At 48.7% G+C, this 26524-nt stretch overlaps 1 protein-coding gene across 5 annotated transcripts in view; it reads left to right on the plus strand.

The window, feature by feature from the left end:
* The window catches only part of CSMD2 (CUB and Sushi multiple domains 2), a 583106-nt gene that overhangs the window by 436952 nt on the left and 119630 nt on the right, over window positions 1–26524 (plus strand). For all 5 annotated transcript variants that reach the window (XM_032388322.1, XM_032388331.1, XM_032388357.1 and 2 more), the window contains 6 exons: window positions 1368–1559; window positions 6688–6826; window positions 10152–10339; window positions 19453–19647; window positions 20601–20717; window positions 23184–23297. In XM_032388322.1, coding sequence (XP_032244213.1) covers window positions 1368–1559; window positions 6688–6826; window positions 10152–10339; window positions 19453–19647; window positions 20601–20717; window positions 23184–23297 — 945 coding nt within the window. The remainder of the gene's footprint in view (window positions 1–1367; window positions 1560–6687; window positions 6827–10151; window positions 10340–19452; window positions 19648–20600; window positions 20718–23183; window positions 23298–26524) is intronic.

The raw sequence follows: 26524 nt of genomic DNA on the forward strand, positions 1-26524 counted from the left end.
GTGGGGGGGAAGCAGGGAGGGACCTGAGCTTGCTGTGTTGGAAGAATTTACAGTTGTGGCTGGAGTATAGTATAGCATATGTAAACAGATGAGCATGCCTGTATTCTGGTAAAACTTTATTTACAAGAACAGGCATAGAGCCAGGTCTGACTGTGGGCCCTATTTTATCTCATGTATTGCTATTGGGTATGCGGTATCAGATGCTGTAACTCCAGACTTGTTCACACAATCTTAGATCTTATAGTTGGTGATATTAGTGTGTACAGTTGCCCTGGGCTGGGGCTTCTCGAGCTTTTCCACTGAAGTCCGCCTCAGAGCAGAAGAGAGTAAATGTATCTCCCCCTGCCAATCTGGAGGCTGTAGGAGGCTACAGTCTCTTTTAGGCTTCATGTTTTTGCTGAAGAACTCAGGTGAATTTTACATTCTACTCCACAATAAATTCATTGGGTTTTGTGCATGCTATTTTTCTCAAAATTTGGGGGCGGGGGGAACCTGACCCTCCAAGCAAATGAATGTTACGGATCCTGTGGCCTCCGGTGCCTCCTGTCCCCGGGGCCCGCTGACCACAGTCCGGAGGATGACAGGTTGCCGCTGCCCCGATTCTTTCTCTGGACTTTCTCTTCTGTCATTTCCTTCACTCACAGTGCATCTGCTCATTCATTCACTCATTCATTCTTTTATTCATTTACTCCTTCCCTCCATCATTCATTTGACGTTCACTTTTAAAGCACGCACAGTCCATCTTACACTAAGTTAGGTATCAGACTGTGAACATCTCCCACATTCCTGAGGTTTTTGAATGTTTACATACATCTCGGCTACGAATGTTTGTTTTGAACACTACTTTGTCACCTGCTACAAACATCAGACTTACCTCCGGTTTCAGTCTGATGGGTCGCTGGGCGTTTGCCGCGCAAGAGAGGGCGTGGTCTCCACCTGACTGCAGTTCTCCCTCTGCCTTCCGTGCCACTGCTCGGCGTGCAGGCAGACCAGCTCCCAGCCCGCTGGCAGACCCTGCTTGTCTCTGCTTATCTGTGCAGCAAGACGGGTATCGTTAAATCGAACCCAACTCACTTCTTCTACAATCACAGCTCTGCAGTCACACCTAACTCATGGTATCTCGTGACAGGTGGATGCCAGCGATGGTGAAGGTTCTGGTAGGGCTCTGATGGTGGTCCCCAGTGGTGGTGGAGGCAGTGACAGGAACGGGGGTGAGAACAGAAACGGTGGCCCTGTTGCCAATGCCGCCAGTGGGAGGTGACAGAGATCATGGCCGTGACACTGGCAGCGGGCACGGTGATGACAGTGAGGCTGATGGGCTGGGAGCCTCATTGTCTGGCACTTGTTCTTCTGCTCCCTTGTCCCAGTGTCCACAGCCACGTCCTGCAACGACCCTGGGGTCCCACAGAATGGGAGCCGGAGTGGCGACAGTTGGGAAGCCGGAGATTCCACGGTGTTCCAGTGTGAGCCTGGCTACGTGCTGCAGGGGAGCGCAGAGATCAGCTGTGTGAAGATCGAGAACAGATTCTTCTGGCAGCCCAGCCCGCCAACGTGCATCGGTACAAAGCAGCCGCAGGGTGAATCCTGCCCTCTGGGCGCCCCGCTTGTGTGTTCCAGACCCCGTGGCCTAAGTGGTAGCTGCATCTGGAGGCTGGCCAGGAGCCTCGGAGCAGCTGAAAGTTGCAGAAAACCCGAAGTTTACGCTGCTTTGCGTGCATATGCGCACACACACACTCCCTCACATTCACACACTCACACTCTTTACACGTGACAAATTCTTCACTCTCCAAAGTGGTCCCCAAAATGTCTAACCAGGCACGTCTGCCTCTTTTCTCCGTGGCTCAGGCTATATAGGTTGGAATGAGGACAATGGGTCAGCTCGGGTAGGAAGGTCAGCAGGTTCCAAAATGCCCCTTCTAATACCTAAAGCACGAGAAGGGCATCCACAGGCCTGGGTGTAAAGGGAAGAACCTTCCCCTTTCTCTTCTCAAGGAAATTATTGGTTACCTGGGTGTTAGATCTCTAGATCTGTCCTTACTCTTAAAATCTCCCCATTTGACCCATGCAGAAATGGAAGCTCTGTGACTTGCCCAAGGTCAGGTAGCTTGTAACGGTTAGGGGGTGAATAATCCTGCTCCCCAGCTCCTTGAGCCTGGGAGGAGGAGGGAACTTGAAGGGAGAGAGAAATAGAAACATTCCAGGTGCTCATTGCCCTATGACCCTTTTTCTCAGGCCAAATACTGAATGCATTTATCTCCTGTGTCAACGACGGGTGTTAGAAGAGAAGCAGTAGCCACTGGGTCCCCTTACTGTGTGCTAGCCCCACACTGGACATTTTCTTACCCAGCCTCATTTAACTTTACCTACAGCTCTCTGAAATGAGCACCATTCCCTCATTTTACAGTTCAGGAAACCGAAACTCAGACACATTTGGATATCTCGCCCAAATCACAAAGCTAGGATATAGCCGTGCCAAGATTCATACCCACATCAGTCTGAAAGCAGAGCCTTTCAATTTCCTACTTCCCACACTGGCTCCTGTGCCGGGGATGGGTTCCAGGGACTTCCCAAGACACAGCCCAGCAGCCTTCACCCTGGCGATGCCCTGCATGGCTTTCCACAAAGGCTCAGTGGGGGGCTCTGTCCAGGCATCCGAGGACTGGCCTTTGCCAGCCAAGCTCTCAGGCCTGCTGCTGAAGGTGAGACACTGAATCCTGTCTCTCAAAGGTGATTAGGAGTCACCTGGGTTATGTGGTAGGAGCATGGTGAATATACAGCTGACAGGAAGTTGAGACCTGGCTTCCAGAAACAGCTCCGATCTCAGCTACATGGAGGAAAGAGTGTGGGGTCCTGAAGTAGACAGCTCTGGGTTCAGATCCTGGCTCTGCCATTGACTAGTTCAGTGGCCTCAGGGGAACCACTCCATCTCTCTGAACCTCAGTTTCCTATTCTATTAAGTGAGAGTAAATATACTCACAGCATCATGGCGTGAGGACACAACTAACCCAAATCTCAAGAAATACTAATTTCCCTCCTTCCTTTTCTCTTTCCTTCTTTCCTTCCTTCCTTCCTCGCTCCCTCCCTCCCTCCCTTCTTTCCCTTCTTTGTTTTCTTCTCTCGAGTTTTTGGACTCACCTCCCTTCCCTGAACCCAAATCCCACCTGGGCAATGGAATTATACTGGTGAGGCCCAGGAGGGAATCAGATGACCTCTGAGGCCCCTTCCAAAGTTAACATTCTCTAGGGCTGTGATTCCTTAGCCTTCTCCTACAGAAAAGCAGGTCCTGAGACAAGACTGGCCCAGGTGGAGAAGGGGGCGGGGCGTGCACGGTGTTAAGCTGTTGAGAGCAATAAATGTGCAGCGAGCAGGGCAAAGAGGTTAATTCAGCTTTCATTACCCATTCTTCTGTACTCAGCTTGGGGAAACGTTCCTCAGGCAACAAAATGAATGTCTTTGTCTCTTCTCTCAAACAGTCTGGAAATCCCAGTGACAAGCCCCTAATTTCCAGCTCCCTTGGCAGTCTGCCATGACTGGTCTGGCTGGCCTTGATATCCCTTCATTATAGGGAGGAAGCAAAGGGAGAAAACAAGTATTTATTGAGCGTCATCCCCATGATAGGCACTGGGCTAGACATTTTAGCTGCATTCTCGCAAATGGAATCATCAGATGGTAAGTTTAGAGCTCAGGTTCTGGTTTGCAACTACCGACCGAGTCTGGTGGCTTCACCACAACAAGCTGTGTGGCCTTAGGCAAATTACTGAATCTCCCTGGGCCTCATTTTCCTCCCCTGTAAAATAGGGGCATTAGGAGTACCTAGCTCACCGGGCTGTTCTGAGGAGGAAAGAAGTTCATGCTGTAAAGCGCCTAGGACCACGTCTGGCTCACGGTGAACACGATGTGTGTTAGAAGTTATTATTGTTGTTACTCTTTTTTTATTATTATTTATTTTATAGATGGGGAAGTGGAGGCTCAGAGAGATGGGAGAGCTTGCCCAAGCTCACACCTAGTAAGCGGCACGGTCAGAATTGGAACCCAGGACTATGTAACTTCGAGTTCAATGGCCTCTCTCACACCTCTCATCCCTCGGGACTGCCCGGCCACTGCTTGGCCATCTGGGGTGACCAGCTGCCTGCTGCCACCCCTTCCTGGGCTTCCATGGTTTGTAAGCTCCAGCCTGGGCCCGCAGGCCAGAGCCCACCCTCTGTTCCTGACTCACAGTAGGGAGGGGACAGGGCGTGACCCTGGGTGTGGGGCAAGCGCCCTGGATTAGGAGCGACACCTGGCTTCTAGTTCCCACCTGGCTTCCCGACCCCGGTGAATACCTGCTGAAAGGACCAGGTGATGCTGGGATGTTGCCAAGGCCTCATTTGGTCTCCTGCAGCTCGGCTGTCCTGCTGCCTAGTGCCAGGGCCTAGAAAGGGAAGGTGTACCCCTTCATCAGCCCCGAGCAGCAGGAGCGCTCCTGCTGGCCAAGTCGCTAGGATTCTGGCAGGCCTTGACACACAAATGGCAGAGGGTGATGAAGCCCCTGTTGGGGTCCTGAGTGGGAAGCAGATGCCCAAATGTCCGATGCCAGGGAACCATCTGGAAGGGAACTGCTCCAGGACAGAGGCCTAGAACCCAAACCACAAGCACTTTGGGGGTAGGGGCAGTTTCAGAAACAGCCAGGCTCACCCCCATCCCTGGCTAACTTAAGGCAAGAAACCCCTGAGCCACAGAGGAAGCTCACGCCCTGTGGCCTTTGCCCTCATGGAGGCGGCACTGTGCCCCCTTAGGAAGGTTCCCAGGGAGCTGGGACCGCCCACATGACCCCGGCTGCCTCAGACCGTTGCTAGGGTCGGGCCACTCTCGGGGCACGGGACAGTGGGGCCTGTTGTGCGAAGTGCAAGGTTTTATCCTGATCGTACAGGCCTCCGGCGTGTCGCATTGGTGTAACCCTCTTCAACAAGAGGGCGCGGGGGAGAAGCGAGCCAGACACTAAGCAGACCTGGTGCAGGGAACCATCCTTGCTCACTGAAGCTCTCCCAGCGGGGGCTGCTCCTCTTCTCCCCCACCCGCGATTCCGAGCCGAATGGAAGAGTGCGAAAGTGCTGCCCTTTCAAGCCAGACGGATGAAGGTTGAGTCTCAGAGTGACTCTGGGCGGGTCTTTCAACTCCCTGAACCCTGGGCTCCTTGGTTCTAAGCCAGGAAGGAGAATCCATAGCTCACTGAGTGGTTACGAGACATAAATGAGATGAGGTATCTAGAATGCTGTGTGTCATGTCGGACCTACAATAAGTGCCCCCTTGAGTGTTCCTGGTGTTCCAGTTGGGACTTGGGATATATTTTCCACGGGGCAGGGGGCAAATCCACTACTCTTGTGATCACTCAGGCTTTACGTTCGGCCATGTTGGGGCTTTTACGGCCCAGCCCGAAGCCTGCTGTTTCTTAAAAAGACCCGGTGGGCATTGACTGAGCCCTCGGAGGCTTACCCTGGGTGAAAGCTACAGCGTGAGGCAATAAAGCTCAGCTCTGTGACAAGCGAGTGGCTGCTCTCGAGTTGGGTCTTGGATACGCCCTTGGCTCCCACCTCCGTGTCCAGTCTCGGATTTTCTGGCCTCTCCTTGAACGGCTTTCCCTGCTCCTATGGGCCCCCTGCTGACCTACTTGACTTCAACCTCCAATGGCGCCCTGTGGGGTTTCTCAGACCACGCTATATTGATAGTCTCTACCATCTTTCCTGTTGACGACCCCATACACTTTCCAGCCCCCGCTTTACCAGACCCCACAGCTACAGGGCAGTGGCCCAGCCATTTAGGGGAGAACCTGACTCAGGATCTGGGAAGTGCCCCAGCAGGCTCTGGGTAAGCCGCTTGCTGCATCACCAGCCACTTGCCCCCTCCCTGCCCGTTAAAAGGTCCGTCCTCAGGGGGGTGGGGTGGGGACCACCACGGACGAATGGAGCTCTGTCATATCTCCATCCAAGTGAGGTGCACACGCTGTCTTAGACAAGGTCTTCTGGAAACTTGGAAAGTATCTGCAGCTCCAGGCAGAAGCCGAGAACATTAACAGGAAGGAGGCCAGCCGTGCTTGGCAGGTAAACGTGGCTGTGTTCTTCACATCTCCTGATGGTGGGCGCACTGGAACTCGGGATCAACACCCACAAAGCTGGAAACTGGACGTGAGGCTGTGGAAGGAAACCATGTAGTTCAAATGTCTAAAAGAAGAAGGAGTGTCAACTATTTCCAAATATTGACTATTTACCATATGCCAAATGCTTTAACAGACCTCTCCAACATCTTTACTACCATCCCTGAGAGAAATAGTACCTCTTCCTGCAATAGGGAAAGGATGCTGAGGTCCAGAGAGGTTAGGTAAATTCCTTAAGGTCACACGGCCAGGAAGTGGTGGGGCCAGGTAGTTTGGTTTTGTTTCTAATAATTTATTGAGGTGAAATTCACATAACATAAAATTCACCTTTTTAAAATGAATGATTCAGTGGCATTTGTTACATTCACAATGTTATGCAACCACCACCTCTGTTCTAAAACATTCCCGTCACTTTGAGGTAAAACCCTGTATCCATTACATCCCACCCTCCTCTTGTCCCCTAGAGTCAGGTTTTCACTCAGGTCTGCCAGACCCAGTGCCTCCTCCACTGTGCCTGCCAGCACCCAGGGCTGACCTTTGTCTTCCTCTCTCCCCAGCGCCCTGCGGGGGAGACCTGACGGGACCATCAGGCGTCATTCTGTCGCCAAATTACCCAGAACCTTACCCACCAGGCAAGGAGTGTGACTGGAAAGTGACCGTCTCTCCGGACTACGTCATCGCCCTGGTATTTAACATGTATGTACCTTTCCCCCGGGTGGGAGACGAGGGGCTCAGAGCAACTAGGGGCTTTAGACCGGGGTCTCCAGGTGAGTGCACACAGGTCCGCTGGGAGCAGATGAAGGAGCCTGAAGGAGGGAAACTAGCGTCTATTGGATGTCTCCTGGTGCCCTGCACTGTACTCAGCAGCCTCACCCATATTATCTTATTTAATCCCTATAATTGATGAAGTGGCTATTATTCTTTCTTTCTACCCTTCTTTCTTTCTATCTTTCTTTCTTTCTATCTATCTATCTCTGAAGATGTTGAGATTCAGAAAGCAGGGCCTTGCTGGATCCTTTTCCCGCTGCTCCCCTGTGTTTCCCCCCTCCGCTGTCACCGGGCTCCTTCCCTCATGCTCCCTAGTGTGCGAACAGGCTCAGGTTTTTCTCAGGTCCTCCCCCATCCAGCTCCTGCATTGCCTCCTTTATCCCTTTAGGGGCAAACTCTTCAAAAGAATCATCTCTGCATGTGTCTACTTCCTTGCCCCCTGTTCGCTCTCAGACCACTGATAGCTGGGTTTGCTTCCATGGTTCCGCCAGCAAGTCCTCTGATAAAAGACACCAGCGACCTCCTGGTCACCACGCAAAATGACACTTCCCATGTTTTATCCCGCTGCACCTCTCGATCACTCCCTCCATCCGTACCCTGCTTTTTCTCCTTGGTTTCTGTGAAGTTACTCCCCTCTGGTTCTCCAGCTTCTTCTGTGACTTTACAGCTTCCTCGTCATACCCCCCTTCCTTGGCCAGGCTCTGTCGCCTTTTCTCTTCTCATCCACACTTCCTTCCCGGGCCAGCTCATCTGCTCCGATGGCTTCACCTTCATCTCATAAACTGGAGACTCCACACTACCACAGCCCAGACTTCCTTCTGAGCTGCAGGCTCTCCTATCCAACTGTTGGGGGTCTGGTGCCTGCAGGCGCCGCAAATGCAGCACGTACACACCTAAGCCTATGACTCCCTCCCCTCCCCAGAAGAGTTCTCTTCTGACCCCTGGGGAGTGCCGCCATCATGCACCTGCCCTGCTGCCTCCGTTAGTGAGCAGGGTGTGGAACCTCTGCTGCCTTAACAAGCCTCACATTTTCCCCTCTTCTCCAGCCTCCCAGCCACTATGTTGGTTGAAACTCTTGTTACTTCCCATCCAAACTACTACCATAGTCTCCTGACTGGTTCCTCTGCCCCCATCTTCCTCCCATGCCAACCTCTTCTTAAGTTAGCCATGGAAGTGATCTTGTCATGTGAAAATGCTAAAATAACCACCTCATCTTTCATTGGAACATATGATAACATGCTACTCAGTGATAAAAAGGAATGAATGACTGATACATGCAACATGGCTGAATCTCAAAAATACCACACTGAGCGAAAGAAAACAGACCCAAAAAAGTCCATAATGTATGATTCCACTTATACAAAATTTTAGGATCAGCGAAATGAATCTATGATGATAAAAATATGTTCAGTGGTGGCTTCTGGGGGTGGTGAAGATTGACTGGGAAGGGGAGCACTTGGGGATGGTGGGAATGTCCTGGGTCTTGCTATGCATGTATCAAAACCCATAGGGTGATACACTTAAGAGCTGATCATTTCATGGGGTATAACTTATACCTCAATTTGAAAACAAACACACAAACAACTCGATCTCTTATTTTAAAATCCTGTCGTGGCTTCCTCTTCCCTATAAAGTCAGAACTTTGGTTTTTCAGTCCAAGCAATCTGGCCCCTGCCTACCTCTCCACTCAGTCCCCACCACCCCGTCATAACCCCTGAGCTCCAGCCAGACTGAACTGCTCACAGCTTCAAGACTACTCCTTGCCCCTGTGACTTCGCCTCTGCTTCTCCCTTCATGGAGACTTTCTTTTCCCTCCTTGTCCAACTACTGGGGGGTCTCTGCATCTCCCAAAACTTGACACCAGCTTGGCCTCCATGAAAGTTTCATTCCCTCCTCCCCGAGGAACTTTGTGTTGTGATCCCATGTGCCTGTACAGACTTTATACTTTGCTTTGTTGTCTTCACATCCGTCGCTTCCTTCAGCCCCATCGCCATCTTGAAGAAGGTGTGGCGTCTGACATATGCCTGTGTCCTGAGCACCTTGCACCATGCCTGGCATATTGAGAGTGCTCAGACGAAATGTGATGACTGAAGGAAGACAGGGACAGACAGAAGGCAGTTAGAAAGTGGTGGAGCCGTAATCTGACCAAGACTGACTCCCTCCAAGACACTTCCCTGGTGACTTTTGCAAGAGCAGGTGGTTGGAAGCAGAGTTATAAGAGCAAGAAGACCGCACCACGCAGCGGTGGTGGTGTGCCTTTGCAGGTGACCCCAGTGTGAGGGTGCCGTGGAAGAAGGAGGCCAGTATACATCTGGCTCCCCACATACACATCCCGGATCCCAGGGGCTCCACATTCTTGCCAGTCTTGGCATTTTCCATCATTTTCACTCTAGCCAATCCAGTGGGATCGATGATGTTCAAGAACTCTAATATCCAATTTGCCAATTTTTTAATTCAGTTTTTTTCCCACATGAGGGTCAAGATAACTAAGAAAGAGGGACGCCCATGGGCGCCAGGAGCGGGGTGATAGCAGAATCTGTGAAAAGCTGGGAACTGGCGCAGGGATGAGGGGATGGAGCCAGGTTCTTCATGAGATTAGACCCCTCCCTGCCTAGGAATGGCCCCCTGGGTGACTCTTTCCCTCCTGGAAATGGAGGTGCAGAAGAACACAATCTAAAGACCATCGGAGGCAGATAAGAGAGCTCAATATATAGAATTGGCAACTTGTTTTCCCTTCTGTGCAGAGTATAGTGAATACAGACAACAGTACTGTACTATAATCCTCAAACTTGTTAAGAGACTAGATCTTAGTCATTGCAACCACTAGAAAGACGTGATACCTGTGTGCGATGTGATAAAGGAGCTAGTTTTCACCACTGTGGCAATCATATTACAGTATAAAATGTATCCAATCAACATGTTGCACAACTTAAATTTACACAATATTATATGTCAAATGTATTTCAATTAAAAATATATTTTTTTTGTTTTTTCCAGAAAGAGGGTGTTGGGTTTTGAGCTCTAGCTTTCTGGGCACTGACGGTAGGGCCGGTCTCCTCTGCCCCCAGGCCTGGCTTATCCATCTCCAGGCCTGACTGGGAGGCCGTCGGGGCTTCCCCCCTCCCTCCCACCAGGAAGTGTCAGGAGTTGGGCACCGGTGGGGTGGAGGGCTCACTGTGTGGGAGGCCCCCCTCCCTCGGTTGAGCCTGTTTTGACCTTAGTGGGGTGGGGGCGGGATGTTTTTGTTCCCCAGCTTTAACTTGGAGCCTGGCTATGACTTCCTCCATATCTACGACGGACGGGACTCCCTTAGCCCTCTCATAGGAAGCTTCTATGGCTCCCAGCTCCCAGGCCGCATTGAGAGCAGTAGCAACAGCCTCTTCCTCGCCTTCCGCAGTGACGCGTCCGTGAGCAGTGCGGGCTTCGTCATCGACTACACAGGTAGGGCCCTGGTGGCCAAGAGCCAGCCTGAGCCGGCACAGGGGTGGGGTCACCAGCAGAGCCCCTGCCCTCCCTGTGGCCCTCCAGGTGGCTTAGCCTTTCCCTCCCATGTGCCCCGGCACTGTCCTCGCACCTCATTTCTATTTCCACATCCCTGCTCCTCTCCTGTCCTTTTCCTGTGAGGGTCAGTCCTTGCAAGCCCAAGCAGAGGGGTCAAAGCAGGCCTCAGCATGTTTTTCCTTAAAGGCCCAGAGAGTCCATATTTTCGGCTCATGAGGCATTCGGTCTGGGTCTCAACCGCCCAGGGCTACCACTGCCGCCCTCAAGCGGCCCAGGACAAACTATAGAGGAATGGGTACGGCCGTGTTCCCATAAACATCTCCTTACAAACAGGCCTCGCTCCCTGCCCGGTCGAGAATCTAGACTGTCAGATTAACGGCGTCCCGGACTCATGTTTGCCACTTCACAGCTGTGTGGCCTTGGGCGAGTTACTGAACCTCTCAAACCCTCCATTCCTTCATCGTAAAACGATGGTAGACTGATCCCTGCCTCACAGACACGTTGTGAGGATCCGCGACCCTGTGCTTCGGAGCCCTTAGTCCGGCGCCTGGCACATGGCAGGTGCTCCATAATGTTCCAACAGCAAGAGTAAGAGAGGCTCCAGGCTCCCAGCCATTCCGAGTGCTTCTACCCTGTTATTCTCTGTGTGACCTTTTCTTCTTCCCTAATTATCCCGGACACCATCATCCAAATCCTAGCTCCACTTCTTGCTTGATTTGTGCGCTTGGCAAGTTATTATCTCTTGGAACCCATTCCTCCATCTATAAAGTGGTGGTAATAATAATTATGCTGCAGAAGGTTAAAATTAAAAGATATTTTACACATACGTATTATATGTAGGAGTACAATACCCAGTAGGTGCTAAACACTACGGATACTCTAGAGATGATTGATTTTGTTACTGTTGCTCTAACCCAAGTTCACCCGAGCCTCCTCAGCCTGTGTGGACAAATGGGGTCATATTACCCATTAAAATTAAAAAGTTTCTGACTCATGTCCCCCACTTGCATAGTGTCAGACCTCAGCAACCTTTTAAAGGGTTCCTTAATTAAATATTTCTGGCAACTGCTGGGAATGTCTCACATACACTCGCAAATAATACCAATCATAACAATAGCTAATGTAGCATCTACCACCTGCCAGCACAGTCCTAAGTACTCCACATCCATCAACACATCGAAATCCTCGAAATTGCCGACCGCCTGCCCTTTGTCAGATACAGTTCTAGAAGATACTTAGCACACAAAGTAGAGAAGGTTTTGCCGTGGTCTTCTCTCCCCGTGGGGCTGGCCTGGGTAATGTATATTTTGCCATCCTCTCTTCCTCCAGATACCTGCCACTCAATAAACCTCCTGTCCCCAAACCCTACTGCTTGCGCTGGTATGAGAACAAATAAGGTCACATAGCGTGGAATTCTAAGAGAGGCATGACTTGGGACTTAGACTCAGCCCGGGACTGTTGCTCCACCACCGCCGTCCCCACTGCCATATTATCATCTTCACTTTTCTTACTGCTCCCCTCTTCCATCACACCCACAGAAGTACCCTAAGTTCCCTGCCCCCGCGCCCTTCTGTCGCAGCCTTGCAGAATGGCACCCTGTGTCACACCCACACTCAAGTGGCTGAGCTCGACCGGAAAAAGTCACACAAACGTGGCACTTGGAGCCACCACAAGTGATGGCTTTTAGCCCTGGCCAAGCATTAGCAACCACCTTAGCCACCTCCAGCTTGTCCCTGCTGGGGTCTTCCCCCTGGTGGAGATTCCAGAATGTCACCCCAGAGGTCACCCCTCCAGCCCCTTCACAAGAGGACTTCAGCTCATCATCCCTGGATACAGTAAGCTCCTGGGTTCACGGCATCCTGGCCACAGCCACCTCTCCCCAAGTCCCTTCCACTGAAGCCACGGGCCAGAGCCACACTTACAGGCCCTCTTTTCCAAAGAAGCCCTTCCCACTTTCAGCTATTGGTCCAAGACCTCATCTGCAGGGGTCCCCAGCTCTGAAACCCAGCCCCAAGGAATAAGGCCTGCCAGGCAGCCATCTGAGCCAGCTGAGTGGCTGAAGGAGGCCAATTACTGGGGAGAGGGGAGAGGCGATGCCCGCCCATGCACTCTCCACCACCTTGTTGGCGTCTGTGGTTCAAGCACTAAGATAAATGTGCCTATTTGGGGCGAGAGGTTCCTGGTGAGGCCTGAGGCATCCTTCCTTCCTTCCTTCTCAGATGGCACACTCCCTAATTTCAGTCATCCCTCTCCTATGGCCCCGGCCTCTGGTCAGGCAGCCCATTTCGTGGGACCCAGGGACCCTCTGCCTTGCCCCCATGGTCTCCTTCTCCCCATCCCAGGATCCCTGGATTCCTGGAATGGGTCTACTCTGCTACTGAATCCCATGGCCTCAATGATATCCCCGCCATGCTCAATGTCTTTACGGGGTGGCCTTCATCACTTATTAACTGTATGACCTTAAGCAAGTCCCTTACATTCTCTGAGCATCCCTGCCTCACCCATCAAAGAGGAACAGGCAGTGCATGAAAGAGCTGGTGTGGGGGTAGGAAAGAGGCACAGCCCCCAGCACGGGGCCCAACGCCAGGAGCTACCTGGTGCACACTTTGATCCACCTTCTCCATCCGTTGCCTTCTTTCCTGTGAAATGGATATTTCATGTGTTCTGCTCTCGTTTGGAAGAGAGAAGAGTTTGGAACCCTCCTCATGGGGCTAGCCCCGTCGAATGCAGTACAGTTTTCTGTTTACTGAAGATATAAAGTGTGAGATGATGTTCTGCACACACATGAGTGTGAAATATTTATAACATGAATATTTGTGGTGTGTGTGTGTATATGTGTCCTATTTATGTCTCCAATCCATGGCAAAGAATTGAGACACTGTCTCCGCGAGTCCATAGAACACCATACATTGAGAGGTAGCCCACTAAGGACCAGCACACTGAGGCAGGTCTGGATCCTTAGGAAGAGAAGAATTGGCCGCATCCATGTAGATGTCATCCTGTGTCCAGAGGCAGAATGCTGTCTTGTCTTTTAGAGAGATCCAGGGCTCCTCTAAGGCTGAGTATCTGGGTCTCCTGGGAGCTGTGGCTTCAAAGGTCCTGGTTTGGGAAGTAAGGGGAGTGATGTAGAGAGATGTTGCCAGACTCCGCTGGGCTTAGTCCAGTGAAAACCACTCTCTGAGGTCAATCCCTTCTCTGACCACAGACACATAGACCAGGGGCCTTTCCCCACATCCTGCCAAATTCCCAGGTGGGAAACAAAAACAATGTGGTCGCAGCTGAGTCAGGGGTCATTTAGTTTCAAATCAAGAGACCCACTCAGACCAACTTCAACAAAAAAGGGGGTAATTTATTATAAAAATGCAAAAAAACAAAACATGTTCAAACCAACTTGAGACAAAAACTTCCTTATAAGAAAATTAATGGCCAAACTAATTTAAGCTAAAAGGGGTTCTATATCTTAATACACATAGTACACATAATAAAAACTCCCTCTCACTTAACACAAAAAGGGAACATATTTTTAAAATATAAGAGCTCAAGGGCAGGAAGCATAAACTTCCAAGGGACTGAAATCAGGAAGGAAGAATCAAAGGTTGAGATTACCTCCTGTCTCCAGGACCACTTGGTCTCCTCCCTGCTTCTTCCTGAGGATCTGCTACATTCTCCTCTCTCTGCAGATGCATGTTCATTGCTTACCCTAGGACAAGTATGGCCGTCTCACTCTTGACTCTGAATCACTTCCCAGTCTGGGACCCAATTCCAGATCCAAAGGACCTTCAGACTGACCAGGCTTAAGGCAAGCATCCAGTGAACAATGTCATGGAATTAGGCTTTTTCATTAAGGCCAAGGGCAGATCATGCAGTTTTACTCTTTTGTTCACTCAATAAATATTTATTTAGCACCTTCTATATGCCTGACACTGTTATAGGGGCTGAGAACAAAGCGGGAAGCAAAACAAAATTCCTGCCTCCATGGACTTCACATCCTCCTGACAACCAGATGGATAGACATTTCTGCCACCAAAGAGATCTTGGAGGCTCGCCTACTTATAAGGCAGTAATGGGCGAGTTTGTAGGTGTCTCTGTCCAGTTGCTCCTGGAAGGTGGTTGTGGTGTCTGAGTCATTCTAGGCAGGTCTTCTAGATGATTCTGAATGCAATCATGTCATTTGTGGACTTCTATAAGACCATGCTCTGAGGAATTCTCATCTGAATTCAGCCACCTGAGTAGCTTTACCCTTTGCTAGAAGGAAACAGAGGGGATAAGAAGGATCCTGGTTTTTGGATACAGTTACTAAAAGTGAGACTCAGAGAGACTTAGTGTCTTTCTCCAAGCCAAAAACATCAGAAGAATGGGTGCATGGTGGGGGGGACTTTTGTTGTCATCTTCCAGCAGGTGAGGTGGTCTCCTCCTGGGCAGGGACAGGCTAGGATGCCCATGCATGAGTGTAGAGACCATTCATTCATTCAACAAATGCTTATTGAGCTCCCACTTCCTGCCATGCCCTATGCTGAATATGGAGGCTACTGCGGTGGCACAGTGGTCATGGCCCCCACCCTAAGGTAACATAAAGGTGAGTGAGGGAAACAGACAATACATAAGTAGACCAACAAGGAGTAAGAAGCAGAAGTTAGGAAAGAGAAAGCTGCTGTGAGAAAGAAAAATGGGGAGTCAACTACAGAATGGCAGTTGGTGAAGGTGAGGACCTCGCCCAGTGGGTGATATTTAAACAGAGGCCTAAAGGTTGAGAAGAAGCCCGCTGTGCAAGAATGGGGCTGGGCGAGTGTTGCAGACAGAGGGAGTTTGAAGAAGTTCAGAAGAAGAGTTTGAAGCCTGCGTTAGAGAATCTGAAATAACTTAGGAAAGGCCAAGGTCAGCTTCTACCAGAAGGTACTAAAAAGTACCTATTTTCTCTTTCAAGCCCTTGGACGTGACACTATGGGCCAAGGAGTTACAACCAGATTTCCACACCTGCTACCACTACCACCACCCACAACCCACCACTGCCATGGGTCTTCTTCTGGAAATTCAAAATGGAAACACGTTCATGGTTGCCATTTTAAAAGTAGCACGTGTTTGTTGGAAAAATTCAAACAATATAGAAGCACATAAGATGTACTCTAAAAACGTAACACCTCCCATTATTACCATCCCCTGAAGTACCATTATTAATGGTTTGTTATCTCATTCGAGATATTTTATGTAAATATAAAGTAGTGTAAATTCTATAACAAGGGTTAGCAAACTTTTTCTGTAAGGGACCAATCAATAAATAGTTAGGGTTGGCAGGCCAGACGATCTCTGTTACATCTGCTCAGCATTGTTGTTGTAATGCTAAAACAGCCATGGGCAGTATTTAAAAATATAGGCATGGCTGTGTTCCAACAAAACTTTATTAAAACTTTATACAAAGACAGGCAGTGAGACTGTGGGCTATAGTTTGCTGATCTCTGTTCTATGCAAATAGAGATCACACCATATGTACTAATCTGTCATAGAGATTTGTTTTTACTTTGTTTTGGTTTTTGTCTGATGATAGATCTTGGTCATCTTTCCATATCGGTATTCAAAGACTTCAGCAATTCTTTTTGAAGCCTGCTTGTATTTTGGTGGATGGCTGTAATCCAGCCTTTTTAACCAGTTCCTTACTGGTTGGGTGTGCAGATTGCTATTTTCAGTGTCTTGCTATTACAATGTTTAGAAATGTTCCTTATCTATTAGGACAAAAAGAAGTAGGTTATTTTACTGCCCCTGTTTTGGAGGGCTTGGTTTTTATTTATTATTATCCCAATGATGTTTCAGTCATTATAGTTTTATCATTCGCAGCTGAGCTCTGGCCTGGCTGACTAAAGACCTGATTTTGGTTTTAATTCTACTTCTTACCAGCTGAATGGCTTGGGAAACTCATTTAGCCTCTCTGATCACCACATTTCTCATCTGTAACCTGAACAGGAGCACACCTGGCCCTGTCTGCTGCAGGGGCCATCGTGAGGCACAAATGAGATAACAGATTGGAAGGTACTTTGAAAATCATAACGTGATACTCCTCTGTAAGGGGCTATCATCATTATCATTACCCTTGTCATTTTCATTAATGTGATAATGCTTGGAATGATGAGCTCTTCTTGCTCTGACATGTGAGTAACTATAAAATACAGTCTGTAGTTGGAATCGCTGATGTGATGGTGGATTTGCCAAGCCCTGAGGTGTTCAGCCAAACAATTCAGCATTCATTTATTAAGCAGCCATTATGTGCCAAACAGAGCCAGCTCTAATACCAGGTTCTGTGCTAATTGCCAGGGTTATGAAGAGAATAGGTGATGGTCCCTGTCCTTTAGGAGTCCAGAATCCACTGGAAAGAAATGCACTTATCCATCCTACCAAGATAATGCCACACATGCTATTATTCAGGAAATAAAAACAGAATTCTGCCAGACAGGAGGCAAAGTTCAGGAAACTTGCTCAAGAGAGGTGGCATTAAAAAGTGTAGGAGTTTTTGCCATATGGGGACGGGAAGAAAGGGCTTTCTGACAGTGTAAAGTTCTGGGACAGATGTGCCCAGCTGTTACCCAAAAGACAGCTTCTTACATGAGGTAGACGTTTAACCTCCTTCCTGTAAAAGAAATCTAGAGATTGTCATCCAGAGATGATGAGGTCACCCCAAACCCCATCCCTGCTCCTCTTGTCTTTCTGCTATACCATGCTAAGACATGGCTCCCATCGTCACGGCTATCTCAGGATCCAAGATGGTGACTGGAGTTCCAGCCATCATGTCTAAGTTCAGACTGGGGGAAGGAGGAAAGAGGAATAAAGGGCCAATGAGCATTCTCTCAGCTGAGTCACTTTCTTTTAAGCAGCCTTTTTAGAAGTCCCACATTTATCCATTTAAGAGACATTTATTGAGTGCCTACCATGTACCAGGCACTGGACTAGAGCAGTAGATAAAACTGGATAACTCTCTCATGGAACCCACATTCTAGTGGAGGGAGATAGAAAAAAACTGGGTAAATATATAGTACATGAGATAATATTGATGCCAGTGCAGAGAAACAAAGCAGAAAAAGGTGACTGAGAGTGCTGGGGAGAGGAATATCAAAAATTTAAATAGCTGGTCAAGGAAGTGTCTCTAAGAAAGAGACACTGTGTTAAATCCTGAAAGAGATGAGAGAGAGAGCCATGCATATAGAGGAACATTCCATGCACAGAGGCCAATGTGGTTGGAGCAAAGTTAGCAAAGGAATGATAGGAGTTGAGATCAAGATCGTAGAGGGGTAGGGATTGGGGACAGAAGGTGCAGGGCCTGTAGGCCTGTAAGGATTTGGGCTTTTACTCTGAGACAGGAGACTCTCTGACTTGACTGTGTTTATATCTCTTTGGCCAGATGTAGCTGCTTAGAAGCTGGAAGGTATGGATTTTAGCTGGTGCCTTGGTACTCTGGATAAAATCTGGTTTCTATTATTTAAGGATAAAGAGGGGAAATGGTTATTGGGGGCCACAGCTAGTTCGGCTCCTTATGAGCTATGTCAGCTTAGTCCTAAGTTACCTAATTTCTTGGAACATCAAATTAGGTTTGACCTGCTGTCATTTGTAAAAAGAACAGATGAAATATAAGATGGTGACAGTTCCCTGTGTCTCTGTTATTCTCAGATGGGTCACCCAATGGCCAGTTGTATTCTGGCCAGAGCCAATGGGCTTCAGGAGGAGACAGATTTGGTGGGGGGGTGAAGGCGACACACCACAGAGCACACAAGGAAACCACTGAGGGGTCTTCTGCTAGATGAGGGACCATTTTCTGGGTCCCACCTGAATTTAAATGCAATAGCATATCCGGGACTACTCCACCCTTAGCTATAGACATAGACAAAGAGCAGGGCCATCATAAGGGCTCCAATGCAAGAGTGGCCAGACTTGGCAGGACCATGGACTCTCAGAGCCCATCCCATCAGTCACTGGGCTGACTGGCAGCTGAGCAACACCCACCCCCCAAACAGCAGCTGCCTCAGATGGGCAGCCCAAAAGATGCCCAGGTGACAAGGACAGCCTCAGCAAAATTCCTTGGCTATTCATCCCTGAACTCTGATCCCTTCTATTCTGGCTCTTTCTGCCTTAAATCTGCTATTTGAACTTCTGAGTCCTCCTGCAAGGGCTGCCGGCACCTTTTTGTGAGCCCTGATCTCCAGACCTCCCTGTAGTGTAGCCTCCAGGAGTCCAATGGAACCCTGATACCCAGCGGCATGTCCCTGACCCTGCCCAGCCTCAGCTGTGTCCTGACACTGCCCAGCCATGACGACACCAGTGGTCTTTGGACAAGGAGGATGAGGAAAAGCAGCAATGGGTGCAAGTGAACATTGGCTCTCAGAGCTGCTCAGGATTTCCAGATAATGGTGAGGGAGGCTGCGGAGTGCCCTTCTCCAGAGATGTGGGGCCCCGACTAGTGCTCTCAGTTGTTCAGGCAGCACCAAGTTCGCTCTTGTCCAGCACAGAGGGACAGAGTGGGTGCCTGTTAGGTACCTTATGGGATGCCTAATTGGGAAGACATATATGCAATGAAAATCAAGTGGAAAAATACTACTGTTTTAATAAACTAGCAAGCACCCAATAGCCCAGTGCACAGCCCTGGAAAACTGTTTAACCCTAGAAAGTCCAGAGCTTGAAGTGGGGTTTCACACTTCCTTCCTAAATCTAAGTATTGGTACCCATGCACTCAGAAGTACCTGCCAGGTATGGATATGGCAGCAGGCAGCCTCCCTTGGAGAGGAGTGAGTCAAGGCATGACAAAGGGCCCCCAACATTTAGCTGCAACTTGCTCCTTTGTGGGTCAGGGCAAGAATGTGGGAGAAGAAGGAAAATTTCATCCTCCGAGATGACCTCCAACCCTAGATTTACAGAAGTTTTCAGACCTGAAGGGAGAAGGACCACCAGTCCCAAATCCCCATATGCTCTGTGGCTAATTCGAGTCAAGGTCTTCTCTTGGGTGCTGCACCATGGACTTGAGCCACTAATGAGTCCTCTGCGTGTGTGGTGTGTGTGTGTGTGTTTCTTTTTTCCAGAAAACCCACGGGAGTCATGTTTTGATCCTGGTTCCATCAAGAATGGCACACGAGTGGGGTCCGACCTGAAGCTGGGCTCCTCCATCACCTACTACTGCCACGGGGGCTATGAGGTTGAGGGCGCCTCTACCCTCAGCTGTGTCCTGGGGCCTGATGGGAAGCCCGCGTGGAACAACCCCCGACCAGTGTGCACAGGTGACAGAGCAGGGACAGGAAGGGGCAGAAGGGAGTGAGGGCATGCCAGCAGCGGGGGGGGGGGGCGATGGGCGGGGGGGGGGGGGCGGGCAGGGGGGGGGGGGGGGGGCTGTTGGCTGGGGGGAGGGACATGGCCCTCCGAGCAGGCTCCTTGTGTTCACTATGAATGAGAGAGGCTGGAAATTCAGCAGGTGTACTGTCCCTATCAACGTGTCCTCACTCTCAGATCACATAGTGTTCCTAGCCCCACTCAGAGGTCCTCCACAGGGGCCTCCACACATGCCACCAGCTCGTATGAGGGAGATGGGAGTTTTAAGGTGACCTGGGCTTATTCCTGAGCCTAGGAAGTCACTGAGAGGTCAGGTTTGTAAAACTAAGGCCAGCGGGGTCTGGCTCAGCCACAGGGCCCTGGAAAGAGGCATGGGATAGAGTGTCAGAACTTCAAGAGCATGGTGGCCATCCAAGTTGGAAAGCAAGGAGGCCCCTTTTCCCAGGGGAGAGGGGCTGGCTCTCCAGGCCACCCCTTGTGGAACTGGGCACCTTGGATGGGAACAGGTGGCTGGGTTGCATGGGCCAGCCGCTCCCAGTGGGGCTACTCTGGGACTTTCAGCTCTCTACTCATGCGACACTAACTGCCTCAGGGAGACTTCAGCCATGGGGCAGAAGATCATTCCTAGGCCCCTGTGCCTCTAGGGATGGATGCTAGTGTTATTAGTTAGAGGGCAAGATCTGACCTGTGGCCTGGAGGGCCTTGGGTGGCATCAGGGTGGGTTTCGGGCCACATGCCAGGCCAGGGATGTCCTCAGAACTCCCCTCCTCCACGCTAGTGGCTGCAAACCTCAGGGCAGCCCCAGCAGGGCCAGTGGTTCAGGCTGGGGGTGGGCAGAACAGAGGATGACTGTTGATGAGAGGTCTACAAGGTCACCTGGCCCTCTCTGTGATTTCTCTTTCAGCCCCCTGTGGGGGACAGTATGTGGGTTCAGATGGAGTGGTCTTGTCCCCCAACTACCCCCAGAATTACACCAGTGGACAGATCTGCCTCTATTTTGTCACCGTGCCCAAGGACTATGGTATGGAGGTGTTGCATGTCTGTTTGCATGTTTTCTGACCTCTTCCAGGGCCTCTGGCCCTTCTCAGTTGTGTCCCAATCCCACTCTCAGTTGTATGCACTCCCATTGTAGGAACAGGCAGTCTCCTATACAGGACACCTGGGGGCAGATGCCATGAAGTGGAAGTAGGATACACTGTAGGCACGCTCCTGACACGTGGGAGGAGGGGCCCTGGTGAGGCCAGCAGAATCAGGGGATGCAGCTGGGGAGGAACTAGCCAGGACAGAGGGAAGGCCGGGACACCGGAAGCTAGCCAGCACAGCCTAGGTCTCAATAGAGGGGCTGCAGTTCCAGGCTGATTGGGAGCCCAGGAGAGGGCAGCCAAAAGGCAGGAAGAAGGAAGGAGTGGGACAGAGCTGGGAACCACCATGTTCCAATATTCCATCTGAGACTGGGAGCCTGGTCCAGCAACTATAGGTAGGGCCAACAAGAAAAGTGAGGAGCAGGCCAGTGTCCTGAGACAGCAGAAAAACCTCCAGATTCTAAGAGATGCAGCCAAAAAGAAGCCAGGCTTGTCACCTGATTGGCAGTAGGGACATCGAGGAGTCCTGTCATCCCTGGAGGATTCAGGAAGTTCTAAGGGGCAACCAGGCTGGTTGTACCTGGGCAATCAATCAGGTGACCCACCTGGATGCTTTCTCCCTGGATCTCCTCTTTGTAGGACGAGTAACAACTATTTCTAAGCAGGATTGGTGTTGGGTGGGGTAAAGGGCATTGATACATCTTGACCATCTAGGAGAGGGACAGATGGGGCAGCCTGCAGAGAGCTGGCCGCTGATTCCTGAGATAGGATGGCATGCGTGTAGGGCAAGGCCTGATGTCACCAAACATTTATGAAGCATCTCTCAGGGACCACGCACTCTGCCGCAGACATGAGCTTGACATGCTCCCTGCCCTCTGTAAACTCCCACTCTCATCTTAACCTACAGCTCCAGCCATCTTGAACCACTCCCACCCCAGCCCCTGTACACTTAGGTGCGTGGGCACACGCTCCCCAACATACTTAAGTAGCAGGAGTTTTTGACGTGCAGGGTCACCATTAGCAAAGTCCTAAAAGGTTGTCCAATCCAATCTGCCACACAGAGGAGAATCCTCGATAAGTGGTGTGCAGTTTGTGCTTGGATTCCTCCCATAATAAAGAGCTGGGGCCTTTAAAAGAACCAACCCCAAGGCTGGTCAGTTTCATTGGGCTGAAACCTGCAAGCAGAGAGCTGGTTGGAGGAAGGGCAGTGATCTGTCGCAAGTATCTTCTCTTTGACAAGGTTGCTGAACCCGGGGATTAGGGGCAGATTTTTGCCTCTGGGTCTGCAGTATTTGTCCTCCAGCTCAAGTCTCAGCTCTGACATCCTCTTCCAATGATCTTCCTTTGATCCCCTACCTAAAGTGACCTGCCTCATCCATGGTTTTCCCATTTCCTCCAGGGCTTAATTTTAACACTATCTGAAATTATCTTGCTTATCTCTTTGCTTAAGTGGGGTGTTTTTCCCCCTTTATTGACTTACGAATCACAGGGGCTTTCCTCAACCACCCCCTCTCTGCCAGTCACTGCTGGAGGGGCTGTGTCACTGACCCCACGGCGGGCACAGCTCCAGTTCAGCTATCTGCAAGACCTTGGTTCCGTCTGCCTGCACCGGCCTCCCAGTTTGCCAGGTGCATCTGAGGGCAAGAACCGGGGGAGGAGAGAAAGGAGCAGAGGTCAGAGGGGTGGGAGGAGGAGCTGGAGGGAGAGCACATTTTGGAGCCCTGAAAATGGGTGCTGAGTTAGGTGAACAGGATAGGAAACATTCCTGCTTTCACAGGGTGTGCATTCTAGTGGGTACCTGGCACACAGTAGGTGCTTAATAAATGCCATTTTGCCTCTTCCTTTGGCTTGGCCAGAGGGAAATGAGCTAAAGATGTTTGCCCATTCCTTAGACAGTTGCTCCTTCCCCAGGAGCAGCTGCTACTCACCACCCTTATTTCTCTTAACCGTGGGGGATCTTGTATCAGAGCTATCCTTGTCAGCTGAATTTTTGAAGAAAAAATAAAGGAAAATACAGGGTCCTGAGATCACATGGGAAATGGGGTATGTTGCCAAAAGCCCTCCCATGTCCATGAGTAGCTGCTGCCGCTGCTATCTGAGAAAGGAATAGGCTTAGCTCAGCTCCACTTCCACCAACCCCGACCATTGAGTTCAGTCTTCAATGTTACCTTGACCGGTGAGGGAGAATGCCAGCCAGCCCTCTCCACCTCCCCACAGCCCTGTGCCTGGTGTCTGGCCAGTGTGCTGGTCAGCCGGTAGAAAGCCTCAGCAAGCAGTTAGCCCCAGGAACCAACAACTTCCTCCAAGGCTTCCCTGCTTCCAGCCTGCAGCCCCCACACCTCCAGTCCTTGCCCCCAGCATGGTGGCCAATATTCCATGCTGAGGTCTCCATGTCTCCTCCACAGTGGTGTTTGGACAGTTCGCCTTCTTCCACACAGCCCTCAACGACGTGGTGGAGGTGCATGATGGCCACAGCCAGCACTCCCGGCTCCTCAGCTCCCTCTCGGGCTCCCACACAGGTACCCAGGGCTCAGCCGGCATTGGGAATGGTGGTGGGCTGAGGGTATGGTGGGCCAGCTGAAAAGAAAGAGGCCCTATAAGCCTGGCCACAGGTGGAATCACACAGTTTTGTGTCTGTCTGCGCTGGTGCTGTCTCTACAACGCAACAGTCAGCTCCTGGGAGCCCAGACATAGAAGGGGGCTTCAGAAGCTACCCTCACCACAAGCTGTATCTACACACCGCTGCCCCCAAGTGGTGTAATATTCCCCTGTTGGTTTATTCTTGGCCTATGTTTTTCTAATTATAAGCATACTGTGTTTTCAATGTAGAAAACTTAGAGGCAAGGCAAAATTTTTGTATGGAGAATTAAAATAAAAAACACCCAGAAAGAACCACTGAAAGATGGAGTGTATCCCCCCCCCCAGGCTTTATTTCTACTTAGACTTAATCTTTTGCATATTTTATTGAATAAAACAATATACATATTTTTATTGAAATGTTCATTGTGAGCATTTCTGTCATTATTTTCTTCTATAATAGGATTTTAAATGATGCAAAATAGTCTATCATGTAGTTACTTAAAATTTATGTAATGAATTCCTTATTATTGAACATTGAGGTTGTTTCTAATTTTTCACTCTCACGAATAGTAGTAACTCTGTATTATGCATATGTCTTTATATACATTTCTGACTATTACCTTAGATTATCTAGAAGTAGAATTGCCAAGTTAAAGGATATGTGTTATCTTTATTAAGGCTTTTTATGGGAACATAACCATATTCTTTCAAATTTAGTCAATCAGCTGTTTCAACAGAATTCTCAAAATCCCAGATTTTGAGATATGCCAAAATTCCAGTCATCCCTCTAGAAAGTTCTTGCCACTTTGTTCACCACCAATAAATAAGAGGGCATGTTTTATTCTCACAAAAACTAGCTAATTAAGGAACCAAAACATCATCAGTTTGAAAAGTGAAAATGGTATCTCATTTCTTAATTTGCCTTTTTTTTTATTACTAGTTGAGTTAAACTTTTCATAATGTAATTATTGGCCCATGCATTTTTTATCTGTGAATTTAATTGTGAATTGCTGTTGATTTTTCTGTCAGCATTTATCTTCTTATTGATTTAAGAGAGCTCCATATTATTACAAGCTATACATATCATGTACCATAAAAACTTCATGTCCATATTATATGCTATAAAAAGCCTTCCCTTACAGTTTATCGTTTGCCATTTAATTTTCTTCAGGGTGTGTTTTAATGTCAGAAAATTTAAATTTCCCATGATATCAGATCTATCAATGCTTTCTTTTATAGTTTTCTCCTTTACTTTTATGCTGATTAAGTAAATATTCTGTGTTTTCTTTCACTTCTTTACAGTTTGTTTTGCTTTAATACCTTTGGAATTTATTTTGAGTTGTTATTTGTTTTAGGGAATCTAACCATATTCTTTCAAATTTAGTTAATCAGTTGTCCTAACAGAATTTTCAAAATGCCAGATTTACATCTATTAAATTTTTATGAAGTTAAGGATATGTTTCTAGAGTTTTTATCCATGTCTTTAAGTGTCTGTTTATTTTTGTATCAGTGTCAAAAAGTTTTTTTACATTTTTCATAATGTAAGATTATGAAAATGTTTAATATTATGATCATTTTAAACATAGGGTACTATAAGTCCCCAAACTCATTCTTTCTTTTGAATTTTTTATTGGCTGTCCTTGTTGATTTTTGCCTCCAAATAACTTCTTAGAAATACCTTGTCAAGTTAAAAAAATTTGCATCAGAGTTTTCATTGAACTTCCATTAAACTTATTGATTCATTGAAGGAATCTTTATGATAGTCTTTATGATAACATCTTTATGATAGTCACCCTTCTTCCCTTCCAGGAACATGGTATGTCTCTCCATTGACCTATCTTTTGTAACCTTGGGGATGGGGCTCTAATTTTCACTTCGGCTGTATTCGTTTTTTGTTAACTTCCCTCCTAGATATTTCATGGCAATTTTTGTTGTTTTTGTTGCTGCTGTGAACGGGTCTCCCCTTCCCTCCATTTTATTTTCTAGCTGGTCTCTGCTACTATAGTAAAAGACTGGTATTTTTGGTATAGTCATTTTGTAAAGTCAATGAACCCTCTGTAATAAAGCTAACACTGCCGACTGATTTCTCCCAGGCCCTTAAGGCAAGAAGCAATATCTTCTGCAAATAAATATGTCTCATTATTTTATCTCTTCCTTTTTAGTGTTTTTTCTTTTATTTTCTTCCATGGTTATTGGTCTATTCAAGCATCTTACCTCAATATCAATGTGGATACTTTATATTTTAGTAAAAAGCCCATTTTGTAATTATTTTAAATTCAGCAGCATAGGTTATATCATCTACTCTAATGCTGTTGAATCTCCTCTGTGTTAGCAGTTATAGCCCCTGCCTTTGCACACCGAGGGCTGTATTCCTAGTGCCCCTCTTTTCCCATCAGGACCAGAGGTTTGGTGTTGTTTTGTTGCATTTCTTACTGCTTCTACTTCTCAATTCTTCTGTGGACTTTGTTATTTTTTAATTAATTAACTTCTGGGTTTATTTCATAATGTCTCTTCTCCTGTTTTTCTTCAGTTTATGCTGTTCTTCTTGTGCTAACTCCTTGAACTAAGAGCTTTGTTCATTATTTTCCCTGTGTAATGAAGAGCATGTGGGATAGTAGTACACTCCCCTCTAAGCATACTTTGGGCTTCATGCTATGAGCATTGATGTGTACTATTGTCCTCCTTGTTACTTTCTAGATAATCTGTCATCATGTTTTCCTCTTTTTGCCTAAGTCCTTTAAGGCTGCCTCTTCTTTTCCTCCAGGAACTTGGATTTTGTTCTTGTTACATTTAAACGTTTGTGTTAATTTCTCATTTTATTGCCACATGGTGAGAGAATATAGCCTGTACCATTTCCGCTCTGGGGATGAAATGAGGTCTGCTCAGTAGCCGAAGACATTTTTTTTTTAATTCCTTAAGTATCTCAGAAGAGACTGTGTGCTCTGCAGGATTGAGAGGCCACAGAGAGATGGGGAGCTCAGGCCCAGCACTCACTGCCTGGCCCTTAATCTCAGCCCTCCCCCCCTGCCAGCTAGGTGCCTGTGGGGGCTGGAGCTTGACCCCTCTGAGCTGCAGTTCCCTCAGCGTAAAATGCAGAGAGGAAAACCTTTGCCTCCTAGAGCTGTTGTTAGGATTAAATTAGCTTTGTAATAGCCATTAGACCAAT

Source organism: Phoca vitulina, unplaced genomic scaffold (assembly GCF_004348235.1).
Source record: "Phoca vitulina isolate PV1807 unplaced genomic scaffold, GSC_HSeal_1.0 scaffold2, whole genome shotgun sequence".
NCBI lineage: Eukaryota > Metazoa > Chordata > Mammalia > Carnivora > Phocidae > Phoca > Phoca vitulina.